Source organism: Paramisgurnus dabryanus, chromosome 9 (assembly GCF_030506205.2).
Source record: "Paramisgurnus dabryanus chromosome 9, PD_genome_1.1, whole genome shotgun sequence".
Taxonomy (NCBI): Eukaryota; Metazoa; Chordata; class Actinopteri; order Cypriniformes; family Cobitidae; genus Paramisgurnus; species Paramisgurnus dabryanus.
Window position 1 is genome coordinate 4,249,379 of NC_133345.1, and position 22,677 is coordinate 4,272,055.

Sequence of the window (22,677 nt, forward strand, 5' to 3'; positions counted from 1 at the left end):
GAATAACATTTACTTCGTTACTGTCCACCACTGGTGAAAATTATTTAAAAAAAATACATGTTAGTTTACTGTAGCCTATATTCTACATAATTTTTTTTTTACATTTATAATCATCATGGGCGCCCCCTGCCGCCACAGCTGAAAAAAATCCTAGAGGAAACACTGCATCCCTCAGACCAGTGTCCCCTTTCCTTGACCTATTTGACCCTTGGCTATTTGCTAATACTAAAACCCTTTGTGCCCTGAAACATGAATACAGACAGCTGTTCTTAAATCCACACAGATGGCTTTTAAAACTTCTAACACATAAGGCACCACACAGATGGCTTTTATAAGGCATAGTAAACTACTTCATACTATAAGGCATGGTAAACTACTTCATACTATAAGGCATAGTTGGATTATAATGGTAAACTCATGATGCACATTTAAAGATTAAAATAAACTACTTCAATATTCAGGTTCAAACCTGTAACCGAGTCCATCAAAATCGACCTCAAAACCCTCATCCTGCCATTCAAATGTCTCGGAATCCATTTCCAAGTTGACACAGATAACCGATCTTTTCAAAATGTTTGGATAGCGAGCCTATGATACCACGACTGTAAAAAAAAACTACAAAAAGACTACAAATGCGGCCGTTTCCGTTTCCGGCGGCGGAGTAATACCGTACTTCACAGCACATCTAATACAAGTTAATGGAGTTGGACAAAACTACGATAAAACCTGTTGGAAAGCGTCTTTTGCAGCGATTTTTGTGTGAGCATATCAGTGAACACCCCTGACCACTCGGTGAGTTTCACGTCTTTGTAAATGAATGTTTAATGCATTTTAGTAAGGATTGTTCCAGTGCACCTATGAAGCCATTGTGTTGGTTTGGGGGTGCTACCACAGAAACTGAAAATGCTCGGGACAGCGTCATATTTTCTAATTTCAGTCAAAACCATTCTATTTCATCATAAACAATCTGAAAACAGGGCTTTAAGTCAAAAATACCGAACTTGTCCTTTAAGGGGGAGATACATGAACAGAACTGGGTGTGTCAGTTAAGGGAGACATGGGCTAAATCCGAAATCGCATACTTACTGTGTAGGTACTGAATTTCATTGGGTACCTACTTAACGTGCGCTAAGGCAGTATGTACGTTCGCGTTAAGTATGTACAGCATTCGCTTTTCACTCTCAACTACACTCCTCTCCTTAAGAAAATTGAAGACGAATATAAACCCTGGTCTAAACATCCACTTACATTAATCGGAAGAATAGCCGCTGTTAAAATGAAAACCCTACCTCAAATTAACTACCTTTTTTCTATGATCCCCGTCACTCCCACAGATAAATGGTTCAAAACTCTTAATTCTTTAACAACACAATTTTATTGGAAAAATAAAAAACCCAGAATTTCACTCTCAACACTACAAAATTAAAAATCACATGGGGGGCTTGAGGCTCCAAACTTCCATCATTACTTCCTGGCAAATCAGTATTTAGTTAAATGGATCAATATACACAAGTACAATTACCCATGGCTAGAATTGGAACAAAATCAATGCATAAATATCCCAATTTCAGATCTCCCCTTCCTCCCACAATCAATTAAGAAATCCAACCTCTTCCAAAGCATTACTATACAATCAACTCTGACAGCCTGGTGGAAAACAAATCAAATCACAAAATCATCACTAGAATTAAATAAGTTTACCCCACTTTGGCACAACCCAGAATTCAAGATTCAAAATAAACCTCTTTTTTTCCCGACATGGGCACAAAAAGGAATCACACATCTTCACCATGTATTTGAGAAGCACCACTTCATGTCATTTGACACACTCACACAGAAATATGGGGTTGGGAAAGAACAATTTCTTCAATATCAACAACTTAGACTTAGAATTAAACACACAACCAGACTTATAAATAATACATTACAACCATCTCAACTTATAGAAGAACTTATGAAAATTAATACCTTCAAAAAATTAAAGGATAATTCCGGTATTTAACACTTTGGGTCTCATTTCTGGTTTGTTTTGGATGAACTACAGTGATGGACACAGAAATTTTGACAATGGGTCGTGTCTTGAGTTTTTGACTCATTTAGAAGCGTCTCTTGACTGCTTTAGAATGGAAGTCAATGGCCATGCACAAACATGTCATTAAAACAACACTTAACGTTCATTTTCAAAACTGTGCTACTCACCGAGTGGTTCGTGGTGTTCGTTGATGATTGAAAACAAGTTGTGTAGCGAAATACAGTTTCTGTCGTGTTTTATTTGGCATTTTGTAAAATTCCATTGACTTTTCTTGGAAGACTCATTGCTCGCTGATATATCACTCCGCCGCCGGGAAACAGAAATGGGTCTGTTTATATGTGGTTGTAGTTTTTTCGCTCGATTTCTCTTAGAAGAAATTTTTCCCATATTTTTAGGGCTGGACCAGAATATTCAAATATTCGTTACGTGGGTTGACATTCGATTTTCAGTTTTGAGATTCGAATATATATATAAATATACAGCGTTAATGCAGAGCTTTTGCCAAACAGGAAGTGCGCTTCACGCCCCCGCACGATAGGTGGCGCAGAGAGACCAACATCCATAGCCAACAGCCACCAAACGCCACCACCCGGGTAGCCAGTGCATTCGGGCCAGATCCGGCTGAGTGTCGGCGCACACGGCTGTGTTCTGGCTGCGGCTTACCAGCATTAAGCCAGCACTGGCCCAGCAAAAGTTGCCAGATTCGGCTAGGCTGTGGATATGCGGATTTGGTCCGATTTTGGCTGACAAATGGCATATTTTCCACATATTGGCTTTCACATTTCACGTTTGTTTTAATGAAAATATATTAATTTAACAATTGATATGCATATAATTGTTTCTATTTAATGTTTTGATAATTGTTTTTAGTTTTCCTGATTAATGGTAGCCTATGTCAATAAGTGAAAAGTAGTGTGAGGAAAAGTTAAGCTTAGACATTTTTCCCTAATAAAATAAGGGAAGGGGAGAAGCATATTTTAATGTTAAGAATAGAGGCATAAAGTGCCATTAGCCTATTGAATGTAAGTATCTGGGCTATTAAGTTTATACTGAAATATTTTCTATGTATGTAATATTTCAACAAGCACATATTGTATTAATTAATGGTCAAATAGTAAATTGAGATTTTATAAAAAAAAATGTAATTAGCTGTAAAGCTTGTCAATTTGTTTACTTTATTACAACTACAATTTTTCAGCCCTTTTCCAGAATTTGAACTAATTTGATCATAAAGATTGATCTATTTATAATTTATCGATTACAATTTTTAGACAATTAAAGCTGGTTAAAGGAACTTTTATTTTGGAAAAAGAACTGCTGCTGTTTCAAGACATGCGCACTAGCTGCGACATCTAGTGACGACATTTACCGGGCTTTAACGGTTGTTGCTGCATGAAGTCTGCTGCAATTTCTCTGAGGTAAGACTTTTTGGAAGTTTTTTAACATAATTTTAATGCATAAAATATTTATACTCTGCACATATTAGATATATGTAAACTTCATTTAAAAGAAGGACAAACTGGTGTGACTGATATAGTATACGTAATTTTTTAAATGACCACAATCCCGCTTCAGAAGAGATCAGATGTGCTTTAACAGTAAACACTTTTAAATCTAGATTAAAAACACATCTGTTTAACTCTGCATTTACTGAATGAGCACTGTGCTGCTTCACACTGACTGCACCTTTAACTCAAGTCACTTTTACTCCTGTTTTATTCTTTTTAACTTTTTAAACTGTTTTATTAAAATCACATTTATTTTCTTTAATTGTTATTTTAAATTCTCATGTATCTTTGTCTTTATTGTGATCTTATCGTGTAAATCTTATTTTTACATTTTCTTTTTCTTTTTTATATATTGTTTTCTCATTTCTGTGTAAAGCACTTTGAATGACCTCTGTGTATGAAATGTGCTATACAAATAAACTTGCCTTGCCTTGCCTTGCCTTGCCTTGCCTTCAACAAATATGTAAATTAGCATTTGAATTTATTATTAAAATACTGAAGTCTTTCTAGATAAATTTGAGTAGAAAATCGATTTTTATAATTTATCTGACAAGGAGAATTCGGACATAAGAAATGAACTCTGCTCAGTTTAATGAACTTACTTAAACAGTAATATTTCGTTTAGCAAAACAAACAAATAATATTTCGCAACTCATAAAACTGGTCTGAGGATTTGCCTCAGCAGTCTATGCAGCAGGCGGGAGTAACTGAGGGATCGTGAAGCTATTCTGCTAAACACTCGTAGCCACCTCAGCCAGTTCCGCTATTATACAGCTGAGGTAATTTTTTTACCAAGGGATAACTTTGTCTGGTACAGAAAACGTTTAAATTTCACAGAATAGAGAGCATTGCAGCTACAGAACACAGCTGGTAGTTAAACTTCTTTACTTAAAGTGCACCTGCAGTAAAAATATTTCCACCTCACTGTTGCACAACATTATAACCGATTTCATCTATTGAAAGATACTTTGTAGAAAATGAGTGAACCTTAATTATGTAATTATTACTCAACATTTTGTATCTATGATCTGTCTGTCTGTTATACAACTTAACAACTTATTGTGATTGTTTTTGTCACATTTAGATTTCTCAAGATCATCAGTTTGGACAGAATTCATTTGAAGAATTAATGTAAGTAAAAGTACAATATTGGACGGGGCATGGATATTTCTTGGGAATCAGTTTTGTTGCATTGTTAATGTCAGGACTGTCTGAGGGGTCAATTGGGGCCTGAAGTATGATAGGGATTTGTTTAGGGCTACAAATATATATTACAAATAACAAGTCTTTAAAAAGTCTTTACATTAAGTAGTCTAAACTAAACTTTGATATGTAAACGTATGTAAACTATAATAACAAGATATTTTATTAGATCACAATTCCAGTTTATGGATTTGGCATTTGCAGTCATTTTGAAATATAAATATAATGGTAGAGAAAACACAATTATCTGTGGATGTGTGTGATTAAGAGTAAGGAAAACTTACTTTTTTATATAATTGAAAATCTCAAAACAACCCTTAAAAACCAAATTGAGTTCTCTTTTGCTGCATCTTGCAAATATTACAATTTTAAATAGGCAAGGCTTAAAAAGGTATAAAAATAATAATGAACTTTCTCGATAATACAACACTGGCACAATTGGGCATGTAACCGTTTTTTTTACCTTAGTGGTGTGCCCTTATTCTAGTACTTATGTTTCTAGTAGCTATGTTTACATGCAACCAATTACAGTTTTTTACAATCACTTTGCTACTATTTTCAGAACCTTGATGTTATTTTTCACAACTCTAGACACAAAACTCACAACCAAAGATCAAAATGCACATTTTTCAAAACTCTTAACTCTTTTCTCAATTGCTTGGATACAATACACATAAAACTTGGATCATTTGTTCTTTCAACCAAAATCACATGTTCAATATGACACAACTTAACATCAAAGTACTACTGTTTCAAAAGCCTATTCACACATCACATTTCAAATAAGCGTCTATTCATTTTCTTACAATGATCTAACTATCAATCAATACAACTGCCCAAAATGATAAGTAACTGTTGCATTATTCGTAATAGTCATCAAAGTTTCAAGATAATGAGGTTCATTGTAACCAATAAGCATGGAGCATGAACCAATTATCACTGTACTGTATAGATGCAGGCCCTTGTAATTGCTTGTCCAATTCTGCCAACTTGTTACTGATGATTGAGTGCAGATTGTGAAATGATGTGACCTATGTTGTGATTGTACTGTAGTGTTTTCATCAATACATTACAAACTTTGTTCAATGATTCCAATGTGTCTGTCGTATTCTCTCTACTACTGCAGAACTTTTACAGATATGTATTTGCTCTACATGTACCATAATGAAATCTGTATCACCAATTTTGTTCTACAATACTTAATGATTGTACAAACAATGACTTAGTGAAACTATCAGTTGCTTGTGTGTGGGTGATCTATAGTTATGTTTCCATGGTATTTCACAGTAAATTTGTGTTTTGAAACAATGATTGTGCAAGTGCAAGATGTCTTTAAAGATGTGAATGCACAATGCAATGTTTTGAACACTAGACAGCCTGTGTTACAAGTGATTACCGTTTTGAGTTTTGTATCTAGAGTTGTGAAAAATGACATCAAGGTTCTGAAAATAGTAGCAAAGTGATTGTAAAAAACTGTAATCAGTTTGTAATCGTATTGATGGCTCAATCGTATTAAAAAGTCGTCATGTAAAAACCTTAATCAATACGATTGAGGTAGATTGGATGCAAATTTGAATCGTATTGAAAGGGGTGGTGTAGTCCAATCTGTGATCCGATCAGCAGGAGAAAAGTATGCATGTAAATGCGTGAATCGAAGTATTTTGTCGGATGCAAAAATACATTGTGCATGTGCACAGAAAATTTGTGCTCAAGTTCACGTCTTATATTTACCTCTTATTTGCTTTGGTTTGGCTTTGGGGTGGCATTGCCAAGTCCTCTCTTTTTTTCGTTCAGATTTGGGCTACTGTTTAAACTGTCTCTGCGAGTTGATTTTTCTGCGGGTCAGATATGAAAGGATTTTGTTCATTAGTTATTGGTATTTGGGCTGTGATAAGTCATTGGGATGCTTTTGGGCTAATTTTGAATGTCCATGGGGATGATTTTGATATGTGAAGCTGCCAACCCTGGCTGTGCGCTTGCACAGATGTTCGGTTTATATAAAATGTACATGAAAACAAACATTTTGAGGTGCAAACATTTAAACATGTTTAGGGTGCATGTGAACTGTATTGTTGTAACCTTTCATCGGATTAAATTCAGTTGGATTGACAAAATTTTGTGCATGTAAACATGGCCCTTGTGATGACAGTTTGTTCGAGGATAAGAAAACTGCCATCTAGGGTTTCAGAACGAAGCAAGAGCCATCAATATTATATATGTATTGTATGTTTATGTATATATACATTAGCAAGTAAATGTAATGGTTTTCTGAATAAATATACATAAATAACATAATGTGTCTAAAAATTATTACACAAGAAATTCAGATCTTTCATGTGTTTTTCAGAGCACTAGCAGGTTCCAATAAAGGCTGGAACAGAACAGACAGAAAAGGTACAGTATACTTTCTTTCCATGTCCGCCTTGCCCACGCACACATCCGTACCGCTTTAAAAAGTATATATTATTTACAGGACATTCACAAATTTAGAAAAAATTAAGAAAAGTAGCAGCTCCACCACTGCATTGAATATACTGTTCTGTATGAGTGTGCAACTCAGCGTTCCCACAACGCGCACGCTTGACATCTGTTCCTCAGACATGAGGGCTCGCGAAGCACGCACACAGCGCGCAGTCAACACATGCGTGATCACTAAACTAAGTTTTCTTTCTTGTTTAAGTGAACATAAACAGCTAGATGTGTCAGTATCAGTATATTAAAGCAGTGCAGTCTTAAAGCTGTTCTGGGTCTTAAAGTGACAGTAGCCTACTGCTTTCTGTGTCAGAAATGTTCTTTCCACCCAAAAATGAAAATCAATCACTTTTCTTAACTGAACAACTTTTGCAGCTGCACATTTAATTCATACAGTGAGGACTGTGCAGTGTTTTGTGTGTATTTATTGCTAATGTTAAATCATAGATTCTAATAACTAATATTTTTACATTTAATACAGATGTCTGAAAAGTAAAACAAGATGAGTATAGTGTTATGATAAAAAAAACAAAAGATTTGGTTGTTTGTCAGTAGCATTGTTGTAGTGACAGCCAAAATACATCGGCCTAGGGCTGGGCAATATGGCAAAAATCCATATTGAACGATAATGATATATATTTCGATGTAAGTTGTTAATGCTTCCAGCTTTAAAACAGTATGCCAACAATGACTGAAGCCACAAAAATAAGAGGGTTCATTTATATTTTAATCTGCGCCTCGTCAGTTTTTTAGCTAGCCAAACCACTTCCATATAAAGGAATTCGTGCTACCTTTTTGTCCACAATTTATCATCTTTGGATATTCGTTGCCACTTCCACTCATTTTTGTTTAGTTTTTTTGGTGTTGTGTCGAGTTTGCAAAGTAGGAAATGGACTTTTACTACTCATGTGTATTACATATAGGCCAATGTATTTTGGCTGTCACTACAACACTGCTATGGCTGTCACTACAACAATGCTACTGAAAAGCAACCAAATTTTTTATATTTCCTCTTAATCATAATACTATACTCATCTTGTTTTACTTTTCAGGCATCTGTATTAAATGTAAATATATTAGTTATGAAATTGTCTGTCAACATGATTTTAACATGAACCTTAGCAATAAATACAAATAAAACACTGCACAGTCCTCACTGTATGGATTAAATGTGCAGCTGCGAAATTTATTCAGTTAATAGTAGTGAGGGGTTTTCATTTTTTTTTTGTATAATGAACATTGAACACTCAAGACAGCTTTGAACACCCAAGACAGCTTTAAGACGGCACTGCTTCAATATACTAATAAACATACAGCTGTTTATGTTCACTTAAAGGGCGGCTCCAGGGCTTAAAAGATGAATGTGTATGTTAAATGTGTCATTTGTGTAGTTGAAATGTGAAATAATATTTGAATTTGGGGCTTCCTAGACTGAGAAAAGTCAGTACATGTATTTTTGACTCATGTGGATGAAAGACAACAACTCCCAGAATGCACTTGCTTTGCTGCCCTTACGAGGCCACTCCCAAAGCACGCCCACAAGTTATAGACGGCAGAATCTGAAAGATCGGCTAGACTTGCTTTGTTACATCTTGACTCGTGAATTTCGTAAATCGTGTGTTAGTAAATTCATTTCCATCAAAATGGTGCAAAATTGTGTTGTACAGGGATGTACAACCAAATCCAGGAAAGGACTACAAGTAAGTTTCCATCATTTCCCGATTAAAGATTTGGAGCGATGTAAGAAGTGGCTGCGGGCTATCAACCACCCGAAGTTTGGAGAGGACACAGATATGGGAAACCTGAAAACGCGTAGAATTTGCAGTCGCCATTTCAAGGAGGAAGATTACGAACCGAATGTTCTTGGCATGAAGAGAACCACTCTGAAAGACACGGCAATTCCATCTATTTTTACCTTCCCGGATGACGAACAGCCTGGGCCATCGGGCATTAAACGCATTCGCTTAGAGGTAAGACTCGCTAATACTCGACTCTATTTCTGATCATATATATGTAGTGTTGTAGTTGTTAGCAGTAAAACAGCAAAGTAATGTTCGATAGACAATAACATTTAAGTTGTATATGTTGGGTGCATTTACTGCACAAAGCTGTAGTTAACTTATAATAGGCCTGCGATTACCTATACTTCGCTTGAACGTAAACTACGGCTTTGTGTAAATGCTGCTCCATCTGAAAAGAACCATGGCGATTTACTTATAACCAGGGAACCGAATTCAATGACGAGATGCACGACTACAGCATGCAAATTATCACGCACACCTATTATCAAAGTAAAGCCAATGTTGTGTAAAACTGACTTACTACAAACTTATCTTTTTTCAATATGTGCACTTTTAATTGTACAGCGCTTTGTGAATGTGTTAGGATTTAGCCAAGCCCATTCATTCCTATGGCTCCAAACAAAAGTTTTATTTTGTGCCACCACACTTACTGGTGTAATTACTCGTGTAACAGTCTTTACATAGGGAAAACATGGAAGTGTTTGTTGGCTTCTAAATTCATCCCTGTTTGGATTCTAAGGAATGAATGGTGCTAGTTTAAATGATAAAACATTCATAAGGTGCTGTACATAGATTAGGTGCACACATTGAAAAAACATCCACTTTTGCTAAAATCTTTGATCAATGTCCGAGAGTAACCTCAAACGCACATATGTTAGAGGTATCGCCTTTGCATTTGGCAACAAAAAAACTGCATTGTTTTCACTTTAGAATAACCTCAGTTCCTTGAAATATTATGTAACTTTATTGAACTTGTCATTTCAGCCTCCAATTGCATCTGCTGCGTTAGTGTCGTCGGTTGATGAAGGAAAATTGCTGCTGACCTCAACACCGGTCAAAATTAATACCTCCGTCCATGAACAATTTGTAAGTTTCTGACGAACCAACATACTTCATGGCATATTCTTTCTAAATGAAATTTAAAGCAACTGTATGACACTATTTTTAATCTTTTGTTTTAAAGTCACCATGCCCAAGTACACCTGGGGGCCTCAATACCACCATCAGCAGCATTGAAGCTATAGGTGATGATGAAAGCTATCAACCCGAGTCAACCATCACCTTCACATCAACATCATCATCATCATCATCAGATGAAGGTGAAAGGGACTGGCGTGAAAAGAAGCTAATTGTCAACGAGTCCAGCCTCATGTCATTATTCAAATTTTGCCAGATGTGCGGGAAACCAATTTCATCCAAGACTATTGTTGATGTTGGTGCACAGAGGAAGGTGGAGTGGATATGCCTTGGGGGCCATGCTGGGACCTGGAAATCTTCACGTGACGTTAGGGGAATGCCAGAGGTGAACCTCCTTGCAGCAGCAGCTGTTCTGTTCAGAGGGGGCACATACACAGAACTCTCAGACTGGTGCAAGACCATGGGTGTCCAAATGATTGGACATACAACATTTTATAACATCCAGAAGATATATTTGCACCCTGTTATTGAGGAACTGTATTGTCAAAAAAGAGCTGAACTCTTGGCAAGAGTGTATTTAGAACAGGAGGATGGAAAGAGGTTACATTTGACCGGTGATGGCCGATGTGATACGCCGGGTTTCAGCGCAAAATACTGCCACTACACGTTTATGTTGGATGACACAAAGGAGATACTCCACACAGAACTGGTTCAGGTAAACTAATTACAATTAATCACAATGAAAATTAATACAGATGCTATTTGTTAAATTATGATTAAGATTCTAACTTGACTCTTTAGGTTACTGAGGCCACCAGCTCTGTTACCATGGAACCACTAGGTTTCAAAAAAGGCATGAATGAGCTGATGGACCAGGGCCTTGACGTGGAGGTGATGGCCACAGATCGCTCAACATCTATTCAAAAAATAATGAGGGAAGAATTTCCTAATGTCCAACATCAGTTTGACATCTGGCACACAGCAAAAGGTATGTATTTCTTTAGTCAACCCCGTATACACACACAAACCACCACACTTCTCCCGATGTACCCCGACTGACACCTCATGGTCTCACAATTTTTACTCCTCTCACAGACTTTTGCAGCCATATTGCACTCAGCCAGTGTATTAGTGTAAATTGTTCATTCAAGAAAGCCATGAACAAATCAGACTTCTACACTAGCCCAGTGCAGTAAGTCTGAAAAGCTATGTAAGGGGCAAGTGTGAGAGACTAAAGGTGTGAATTTGGGCAAGTACAAATAAAAGAAGTTAGTGTTTATTAAAACGTGTACTGCATTTACTCACAGGTTTCCGGAAGAAGATGCAAAGTAAGGGGAAGAAAAAGGCCAATGAAATCATCCATGCATGGACCAGGTCAGTGTTTGGTTTGTAATCTAGTAGACTTTACATTGGTTTGCAAGGTTCAAAATTACTAATTGTATTATCTTTTATAGGTCTGTCGTAAACCATATGTGGTTTGCCTGTGCGACAAGTATGGGTGACGTCAATGTAAGACATTTGTTTCTAATTTTATTATACTTTTAGGGGGGATTCGACACTTATTTAAAACAAATCTTTTTTTCATACAGGCATTGAAATGCCGGTGGAAGTCCATTACACACCACGTATGTAACGTGCATGAGTGGACAGATGAAAACGGAGAACAGCATCGGTGTGACCATGCTCCTCTAACAACCCAGGAGCAAAAGAAGCGCATGTGGATGAAAAAAGATTCTCTGGCATTTCAGAACCTGTCATCTCTGGTCCTTGACAAAAGGCTTCTGAAGGACATGGACAAGATGGCACTGTTCAAACATACAGGTGATTATAGTTGCCATTGTACATTTCATTATCTTTAAAAATCATAATGATAATGTTTTAATTTGTTGTGTCCCTTTCTCTTTTTAATTGCACACAGGCCCACTTGAAGTCTTCCACAGTGCACTTCTAAAATACCTACCTAAACGCCAGGCATTCTCATTTCAGGGAATGAGGGAGCGATGTCACCTTGCCATCCTAGAGCATAATGAGAATATTGTCAAGAGGAAGCAGGATACAACCAAGACAGGTATGTCGTCATGTGTTGTCTGAGTAGTATAATATGAAAACTTAGAATGTTTACAGCTACAGTAAAGTGATCAGACAGGACAAAGTCAAATATAAGTTCAGATTTTTATATTGTTATATTTCCTATCATTAACAGGACAACCACGGTTTAATCAAGTCTACTGTAAGAGATCCAAACAGTGGGTCTTGAAGAAAGTCTTCACACCACACACCACAGAGTTTATAGACACACTCATCAATAAGGTCATGGATAGAAGACGCAACCCAAACGTTCAGTTTACCATGCCAACCTCCTCACTTGCCCTGCCACAGCCTTCACTGCCACCCAATATTGCACCCGTGCCCAAACCACCAAAGGAGGCTGCCATAAGTTCTTTCCAAAGCCGCTTCTAAGATGGAGAACCCAAAATGTCTATCTTATTTATTTTTAACATGTACCTTTTGACTATGGTGGCAGAATAATTTTTGTGTGTGAATATTATTAAAACAAATTTTCTTACACTTCTGTGTACATTAATTTCTAAAATATTGACTTGTAGATGTAGGGTGAATGGTTACTGTCAATGAGTTTGCAGTAATTACTTACTGTACACAAACTACCTGTATTCTTTCCATTGATGGAATTTATTTAGGGTTAAAAAATATGAGCCTAATGTAGACTTTCAAATTATAAAGATGATGCAAGGCATAACCATGTATATTAGTTTTCACACATACTATAATGTAGCAATACTAATGGTTTTTAACAAGAACCACAACAAATGTAAGTTTTTAACTTTTTATTAAATAATAATAATAATAATAAACACTTTAACACTCATAGCTGTTCAAGAGCTTCAGCAGTCTCTTTATATCCACAATATTGCCCATCAGGAGCTGGAAATCTGCGTCTGATGTATTGAACCACACACGTAGGCAAAACAAGACGATAGCCTTTCCCCAGTCTCTCGCCTTGCAGGACCCATTCCATAAAGTGTCTGTATGCTGTTAGACGATATTGTCTACGAAACAATAAACACAAGGTTAGCAATGCATTTTAGCCGATATTTTATACAAAACAGTAAACACAACGTTAGCAATGCATGTTAGACGATATTGTACAGTATACAAAACAGTAAACACAACGTTAGCAATGCATGTTAGACGATATTGTATACAAAATAGTAAACACGACGTTAGCAATGCATGTTAGACAATATTGTATACAAAATAGTAAACACAACGTTAGCAATGCATATTAGACGATATTGTACAGTATACAAAATAGTAAACACAACGTTAGTAATGCATGTTAGACGATATTGTATACAAAATAGTAAACACAATTTTAGCAATGCAAACTATTTGCACATACAGTATGCTACCATGGGTGTAAATAATAATAATAATAGCTCAGCTGACTAGGTGGGAAGCATGTTGTGATAATGCCGGGTTTCCAAAACTCTGTTTTTTAGTAACAAAAACAAACAAACAAAATACTCACTTTACACTAAGACGTCCGTTTCTCCCTGCGGGCTTTGGTTGGCGTTTCCAGTTTATCTTCGGGGTCCTGAAATAGGTTTCCAGGACCCCCATGTCCATGTGTGGTTCGAAACTGGGGTGCTGGGTTACGCATGCTAGCGGTGCCGTTTGATGAGCTGAATCCGCCATCTCTTCCAAAAGAAATTGGCATCGGTGGAATTCGTAACAGCATAAAGACTCTTTTTCAGTTTCCATAGGCGCACAGCAAGTGCACTGACACCACCAGTCCGACCCAACTCGAGCCTGCTCGGGCTCTTCCTCCTGACCGCCAAGCAGGTCTTGCTCATCGGGTGCAGCAGCTGCCTCGACCGCCTCTTGTTCCTCCATCATCCGCAACTGTTCGTTGCTGTATTGCGGCTCGTACAGGTAGCCGCGAACATCCGACTCTCTCAACAGCTCTTCAAAATCCACTTCTGCAACTTCGACCTCAAAACCTTCCGCCATTGTTATCAAAACTTTCTCCACGGAGCAATAGCATGTTAGCTTAGCTTCTAAAGATGGCTGACACTATCTTTACATTCTGTGAGTGAGATCCCACCCCATATGGGCGTGGTTAAAACATGCGGAACTAGCTGCTATTCTGGCTGTAGTCTTAAGCCTCTGGCTGAAAAATCCGCCGATGACGCAAAATGACGATTTTTGCGTCATCGGCGTATTTTTTTCAGCCTAAAAATACACACAGCTCTCATCTCGGGCAACATAATGGGGAGAAGCAAGGTAAATTCAAACATACTACTGGTTTTCTACTGATACAAAGCTTAATACTAAATCCTGGAGCCGCCCTTTAAACAAGAAAGAAAACTTAGTGAGCCCTCGTGTCTGAGAACCATATACGAGCTATACATGCTGGTAAACAGGCACGTCACCTTGTGGAAACGCATAGTCGCACACTCATACAGTACAGTATATTCACTGAAATGGTGGATCTGCTAATTTTCTGTTATGTTTTCAGTTGATAAGATGTGCTTTTTGATTACTGAAATTTAATTTAACCAGAATCCAGAATAAAACGAAAAACACGGAATTTAAGAAAAAATTTAACTGAATCTGGGGAAAAAACAATAGGGCCATAGCTGTGCTAAAACCTGACTCCAATTGGCTTTTTTGAGGTCATTCAATAAAGGGTTCACATTTTTTTCACAAGCACTAAGATGTTTTTTGGTAGTTCTCAATAAAGACATGAAAGATCAGAATGTTTTTGTGTAATTATTTTTAGACACATTGGGGCGGTTTCCCGGACAGGGATTAGACTAGTCCTAGACTTAAACAGTTTTAAGAGCTCTCCAAACTGAAAACAACTTGCACTTACATATCTTAAAATGCATCAGTGCCCTTTGTTTTACCTCAAAATGCACACAGGTAATGTTTTTAGTAAGGAATGTTTGTTAAAACTAATTATATTTCCTAATTAAACTAAGGCCTAGTTCTGGATTAAGCTAATCCTGGTCCGGGAAACCGCCCCATTATGTTTATCAATGCCCTTGACTTAGATAAAGTTTAGATCGCATTTTATGACAAATTTGTTCAGAAAACTGTGAAATTCACATACTTTTTCTTGCCACTGTATATAAAGCCATTACAATGTTAATCTATGAAGCTATAAGTCTTCCAACCTAAAGTACCTGTCATTGTTTTTGAAGCAGAATAGCTTGTAGGTAACATTTAACCCTGGAGAACCCACGGGTCAAATGTGGCCAATGTTAATTGATTCTAAGAGAAGGGTTCTTGGGTTCTCCAGGGTTAAACTAACATGCTTGCATTTACCTAATTAAATAATTTTGTTTCTTTTCAAGAATCTGTCAGAAGAAATTCAACTACTGTTCGTGCACCAGATGGTGAAGTAGAAAAGTTCGTAAAAACTTCTGCAGCTTGCATCTGACAGAGATGCAAAAAGAATAAGAGAGCGGGCCTGAAAACAAGCAAATTCAAGGTATTTCAATTGTTGTTAAAGGGATAGTTCAATAGATATTCTTTCATCATTTACTCATCCTCATGTTGTCTAAATCTGCATGATTTTTTCTGATGAACACAAATTAAGATGTTTTGCGTAATGATGGTAAAAACACAGCACATTGTAACCATTGACTTCCATAGTAGGAAAAAGTATTTTGAAAGTATTGTGATAAATGATGGTTAGCACACAGGTGACGGTACCCATTAAATTCCATCATATTTTTTATTCCTTCTATGGAAGTCAATGGTTACAATCTGCTGTGTGTTTACCATCATTACTCTAAATATCTTCTTTTGTGTTCATCAGAAAAAATTCATACAGGTTTAAAGGTAGGGTAACACATTTTGAAAAATGCTAACGGTAGCCGCCTAGTAATGAAATCACGATCCCACCCTTAATGCCTGGCTCACACCACAGGATAATCGGGCCGAATTTACCCCGATTTTCCCCTCCCGAGAATCCGAGGGAAAATCGGGCAATGGACCTTGATCGGCTCCGAAGTTCGGCCCAGATTATCCTGTAATGTGAGACGTTTAAAAGTCTAAACTTACACCTTGCGATATGCTCTCAAGCAAATCGGGGCCGCCCCGATCTTATCAAACATGTTTGATATTTAGGATTTTAAATCCGCATAATTACGTCAGTACTTTCACAATAATCAATGAGAGACGGAGATGATTGACAGCTTTCGGGACCGCGAAACAAGCTGCAGTACAGGTCGACAGCGCAGCCGGAGAAATAGTTTGTGGAAGTTAATGTTTCATTCTACTTTCATTCCGCCACAACTGCAGCTCGTTGGGGCAGACAGGCGATTTAAAATATCAAAATGAATTCCTCGCTTGATTCACGTTGTTCACTCTTTTATAAACATTATCTAAAATATCTTAAAAACAACAGAACATGATGATGGTCAGTCACATCACGCACCTGCAGCTATTCTGTGTATAGAGGAAATTTAATAAAATAAATAGGCATACACGAAATATGTTGCACTTAAATAATTAGCATATTAACAAAACGAATTTAAATTGATATGACGATTTTCAGTTCGTTTTTGTGACGTGCTCCACAAACGCACAGAAACTGATTGCTGAAACACCGCACACTTGTGAATCTGATGCGCCTCATATCCAGACTTACAACGTTTCACATTAAATTACATATTTGTCCAGAGAACCATTGGTAATGTAAATACTGAATTGAACACTAGACATTACACTGCAAGATAGAATAGATTAGAATAAAATTGAAACTTTACTGTCATAATAAAACTATAATGAAATTTGTTTAGAAGGTCTCAAAGACCAGTACCCTCAGAAGAATAAACAAGAAAAATAGAATTTACATAGTATATAGCTAAAAATAATATCACTGCAGAGCAGTATATATACAGTGGAATTAAATAATGCAAACAACAGTGCAAAATAGAGTTTAACCAAGCATAAGTCATTTAGCAGCAATGCTTATAAACCTACAATAATATTCCTGTTAGGAAGAAACAGGAAAACAGAGCATTGATAGAAATAGCATACATCACTTAATAGTAACTCCTAAATGTGCAAAAAAAAAAAGTGATATATAGGCTAGCCAATTATATTTAAAATATGTTTTTAAATAGATGTTTAAATTTAAATAAATCTTGCATAAGGACTAGACCTGAGTTGGTGCTAGATTGTGCACACATCTACAGTATGCATTCAATCCCTGCCTGCATAACACATCCTTAAAACATATCATGATCATTGCCATAAACAAGAGCTGAGGACAGGGGCGTTGCTAGACATAAAGCTCTACTGGGGCACAGGCCCCCAATTTTTTGCTGATTTTTTTTTAAAGCCTGCTGTGTGCAAGAAGTGTGTAACACTTTTATACAATGTCATTTGCTTAACCCACTATTCTAGTGCAACAGTTACTGCAAAAGATACATATATAAAAGTGTAATCTTCATCATACCTAACATTATTAACATGTTTGAAAGCATAAATGGCATAAAATGTTTGAAAATAATGACAGCAGAGAAATATTTTCTACATTATACAATGATAGCAATGATTATTAACTTATTTTTACAATAATATTTTAAGAAACCATTCATTTTATGACTGCTATACTAAATAATCTCAGTCATAGTTACTGCTGTTATGTAAGTTAGTGTCCTAGAGTTAAATATTAGTAAACTAAATATTAATTTCATATCTCAAAATATAGAACAGTATAACACATACATCTGTTGATTTTCTCCGCAACAATGCAATTCTATAGACTTGACAAGAGGTTTTCCTGAGATTTTTCCTCTGTTTGAGACCTGACAGGGTGAGGATGTAGTTTGTCTTACATCCCTTAAACTCGTCATCTCTCCTTTCTTCTTCCCTTTCCCTTCTTTGCACAAAAAATTTCTGATGTACATCTACAGAAGCCAATACTGATCGAGTCAAAATAAGATTAGCATTAATATTAAGAAACTTACTTTAGTTTCGTTATGCTTTCATAAGCACTCGCGTGGCGTCACCTTTTGAATGCGGTTGTGCGCGGTGAATGCAAACGCGCGCGTCCATGGATACGTGCGTGCACGCGTCAATGCGACTGTTTCGTCGCTTTTACAAACCTAAATTGTGTAACTACTTTGCATAAAGATCCGTTTTTGCCGCGATTGTCTTTGTAAAGGAATACACTTAATTTCTAAAATTTAAACTTGAGATTTACACCGGGGCACCAAATATTTACACTGGGGCACGTGCCCCAGTAAAAGGGGTCTAGCGACGCCCCTAGCTGAGGAGGAGAAATCGCCTAGGTTTCAAAATGAAAGCTGCTACTTTGTAAATATTTAAAAAGAAATCATAATAAATGTATCATAATCTTCATTCCTTTATATACTCTTCTCCTGAGGTGACGTGAAGTGCTTGCTCTGGCAAGATAATCCTAATAATATCCTTTAGTGTGTGATGCACTAGGAATTTAAATTCCTGTAGTGTGAGCATGTTTAAGATTTGAGAGAAGAATATCTGACAAGATTCTCCTTATGTGTGTGCTGCAACCAGATTTCATAATCTGCCAGGATTTAAAAAATCCTGTAGTGTGAGCCAGGCATAAGTCAAATCGCCATCCAAAGTCACGCCTCTTTCAAAACACATGAACATGCACAGATCAGACGGTCACATTTCATGTCTCATTCACCAGTGAGAAAACTTTGCAGTACAAAGTGAATAACACTTCCAAAATAACCAACATAAACAACTGGTTTATATCAGAATTAGTTTAAGCACACGTTCAGTTGTGTAGACGTAGTAACTATATCGTTATGCTAATCCGTTAACGAACACAAATTTCATAAGCAACACAATGTTTCATCAAAGTAGAATATCTGAATCCATCTCAATACAAACATATCGCGTACCTACCTTACCAAAATAAACAACGACCCTTTCAGACCCTTTGCCTCCTGCAGCTGTTTGCATCTCGTGTTAAAGCAGTAAAGTTACAGATGTTAATTTGGGTTTTTGCTCTTGCTGATCCAGGCAGTTTTTGCTGTTGTTGTTATAAAAGATGCCTTTCGTTTTGTGGCTCCTGTACAGGTTGTCAATTCAGCAGAAAAGTTTGCTTTTCTTGCTGTTTACAGACAGGAGGTGAGCGCACGTGAACACGCATCTTAATACCAAGTGTAAACAGCCTCTTAACCAGCATAACTAAAAATCTTTCAGGATCAAATCTGTTACCCTACCTTTAAAACAACATGAGGATGAGTAAATGATGACAGAATTTTTATTTTAGGGTGAACTATTCCTTTAACATTTACCCAATTTAACATTAATGCCTTCAGTCTATCTGATGAAGTAACCATGAGTCATTTTCTGTTCCCCCTCTTATCTCTTTTCTCTCAGTCTTTCCTTCTTTTAGGGTACACTTGAGGAGTGTCCAGATGTTTATTAATGTTTTATTAATGTAATGTTATGTTTCAAATAAACATGTAAACATACTGTATATTTTTCTTTCTTTTTTAAACACCTACAGTAAAGTGTGACACTTAACACATTAAAAGCATCACAAACATTGAGGATAGAACTTCTAATGTGCAGTTTAACTTTTTTTAACTAAATATAATAAAAGTTTTTTTAAGAAGGGATAAGTACATGCCATCTTAAGGGCTAAGGTTATAAAGTATTGTTTTGTGGAAAAAACACTTTAAAAAAAATTTGGGCTAGTTTCGTCTGAGTGTACAGTTTAACCTGGCATGATTCTGGCACTTTGCTGGCAGTGTCGGCTGACTTTAAGCACCCGGACATTGGACAGTTTTGGCTGAGTGTACAGTTTTAGCTGGCGTGATTCTGGCACTGTGCTGGCAGTGCCGGCTCACTTTAGGCACCCGGACATGGGCCAGTGTACTTGGGCCGATTCTGGGGCGTCATTCATCCCAGAGTTGGCCCTTTTCTGGCAGCCGGAACTGGGCCGTGGTTTTTTTTCTGGCCTGCCGGATTTGGGCCATTATTGGGCCAAACTGTTTTGGCTACCTGGGCAGTGGAAGAGATCGCCTCGGACAGTGGCATTCATGCTTATAGTGTTGTAAATAACGTTCGGTTTCTTGCAAAAACTGATTGATTTGCTTCACAAGACTTCAATATGTCACACAGAGTTATGGGGGATTACTGTTGTATTGGATATATATGCTTTAGCTCTTAAAGTGTGCGGATCGGTTGACTTGCATGACGGAGCACTGGGGTTTCTGCAAAATATCTTCTTTATTGTTCTGCTGATGAAAAAGACATATTGGATATTGTAAGTGTTATAAATAAACTTGATTTTGAAAGTATGCTACCATTTTATTACAGTTTGTTGAACTTCGTTAATTTATTTTCGTTGTTTTATTGAAATAGCCTACCCTTTACGTTGTCAGTAATTACTGTGCTGCTTATTTCTGATACGGGAATGTTTGTTTGTTAGAAAAATGTTAGGCTACCTTATTAAAAGTATTGCTCTTGTGTTTTGTTTCACTAATGCTGTTCACGCAGGACACGTGACAGGCACGCCGCTTCCGGCTTGCGCTGTTCTGTAGTATTTTTAAAGTTTATTAATTCTAAACGTGTCGCATGTCCATATTGCACGAAAAAAAGGCACTACACTCCCTTAGGTCCGCAGCAACACATCCGCCACATAATAAAACTGTAGACAGACACACACAGAGATTCCTGCCTTTATTAAAGAGAAAAATATGTTCAGCCCCTCCTTCCGAAGCTTCAAATATTCAATTTGATTTCTACTAGAGCTTCGCAGCTCAAAAAATGTTATTAGGAACAGCCCTACATATTTGATTATTTAGGTTTGAAGTTGAGCTCGATTGTGACTGTCTATACGCTAGACACCGAGCGTACTTGTATGGCTGTTGTGGTTGTCGCCATCAAGTGGTCGGGAGTGTGGTAACGCTTCAGACTCAAATATAGAGCGGAAGTATATACGCGGTTGTGAGGTATCTGAAAAAATTGTTCCATTATAGCAAATAACACGGATTGAAATCATAAATAGCGCCAATATATTTGTTTTTAATCATCAACGAACACCACGAACCACTCGGTGAGTAGTACAGTTTTGAAAATGAACGTTAAGTGTTGTTTTAATGACATGTTTGTGCATGGTCATTGACTTCCATTCTGAAGCAGTCAAGAGACGCTTCTAAATGAGTCAAAAACTCAAGACACGACCCATTGTCAAAATTTCTGTGTCCATCACTGTAGTTCATCCAAAACAAACCAGAAATGAGACTCAAAGTGTTAAATACCGGAATTATCCTTTAACCTCCCAACTATACACTATGATTTCCCACCAAAACACAACAATAACACTCCTAACAACCAAATGGGAAGCTGATTTGGCCTTCTCTTCCAACCCTGAGTACTGGGAACAAATCTGTAGGAACACATTTTTCATGACCAATAACACAAACCTGCAGCTTATACAATATAAAGTCATTCACAGAACTCACATCACCCAAAGTAAAATGTTAAAAATGGGCCTACACAACACCAATATTTGTTCACAATGCACTTTAGGTAGGATAGATGATTATTTACACGCCATGTGGCAATGCCAACCAGTTCAATCATTTTGGGTTACAGCCCAGATAGCACACGTACGTCGCGGAGACGTCTGCTAAATATCGCTTCATCTTCTGTAGATCGGCTGCGAACATTGAAAAGTAAGACGTCTGCAATATCTCTGCAAGACGTCTTGGCGATGTCTTGAAACATTCGAAATTTTTACGAGCTGCATGCATCTTCTGGAGATCTTGAATCCGAGCAAACGCAGACGAATCAGCTGACCTCAATGCTCAACTCATTTCATTGTTTACACTTATTTCTTGTTTAATTGTATTAAACACAAACAAAAGATAAAAAAACCCAGCTGCATATAATTTGCCAGTTTTTTAAGAGTTTGAATTTATTTAGCATTCATAAAATATTATTTTTATATACCCTACCTCGTATCACGTGTAATATAGAAACATGAAATCATACCCGTATGTATACTGTATGCGTTTAGTCCAGTTTCACTTGCATATTTGGCAGTAAGGACGAGGGGACTCCTGCATTTAAATTGCGTTTATGCTTTAAGTGCAGAATAAAACACTTAAAGGTTCTCAAAGAAAGTACCTTGTACACGGAAATAATCTTACTGGCAACATTTTAACAAATATACTGTAACCAATAATGGACAGCAGTCTCTGCACCGTTCTCTAACAGATGTCTGTATAGATGAAGAAACCTTATACAATGTCGAAACACATTATACATGTATTAATTTGACCAGGTATTATCCAGCATCACAGCATGAATTGTTCTGACAAGTTTGTTTACCAAATTTAATTTATGAAACATATGTTCTGAATGTTCATTACATCCAGAGCTTACCCAATATACTGCAAAGCTATGACATTTACTATGTTCATTTAATCACTGCACAAGACCCAGAGCTGATCATGACACTTTAAATTTT

The 22,677-nt window shown here is 37.0% G+C and overlaps 1 protein-coding gene and 1 long non-coding RNA gene across 3 annotated transcripts; one reads left to right on the forward strand and one right to left on the reverse strand.

The window, feature by feature from the left end:
- The first annotated feature begins 3,246 nt into the window (after positions 1–3,246).
- On the forward strand, positions 3,247–19,813 carry LOC135721881 (uncharacterized). Of its 2 annotated transcripts, none has more exons than XR_012337242.1 (5): positions 3,247–3,450; positions 4,625–4,671; positions 7,091–7,137; positions 15,536–15,672; positions 19,591–19,813. It is a non-coding gene; the product is annotated as an uncharacterized lncRNA (long non-coding RNA). The 2 variants fall into 2 exon arrangements; XR_010521641.2 differs by having other exon boundaries at positions 3,258–3,450; positions 19,575–19,803.
- Positions 12,986–14,322, reverse strand: LOC135727411 (uncharacterized). The gene is made up of 2 exons (XM_065245210.2): positions 13,705–14,322; positions 12,986–13,222 (listed from the first exon to the last, which is right to left on the reverse strand). Exons 1-2 carry the CDS (start codon positions 14,184–14,186, stop codon positions 13,039–13,041), a joined length of 666 nt encoding a protein of 221 aa, XP_065101282.2. The 5' UTR covers positions 14,187–14,322; the 3' UTR covers positions 12,986–13,038.
- Positions 19,814–22,677: the final 2,864 nt, after the last annotated feature.

What these genes read in the sequence shown, in the direction of transcription:
- LOC135727411 (XM_065245210.2), bottom strand. Translation starts at nt 14,186, where the DNA reads ATGGCGGAAGGTTTTGAGGTCGAAGTTGCAGAAGTGGATTTTGAAGAG. An exon ending in AACGGACGTCTTAGTGTAAA is followed by an intron (nt 13,223 to 13,704) that starts GTGAGTATTTTG and finishes ATTGTTTCGTAG; the next exon opens with ACAATATCGTCTAACAGCAT.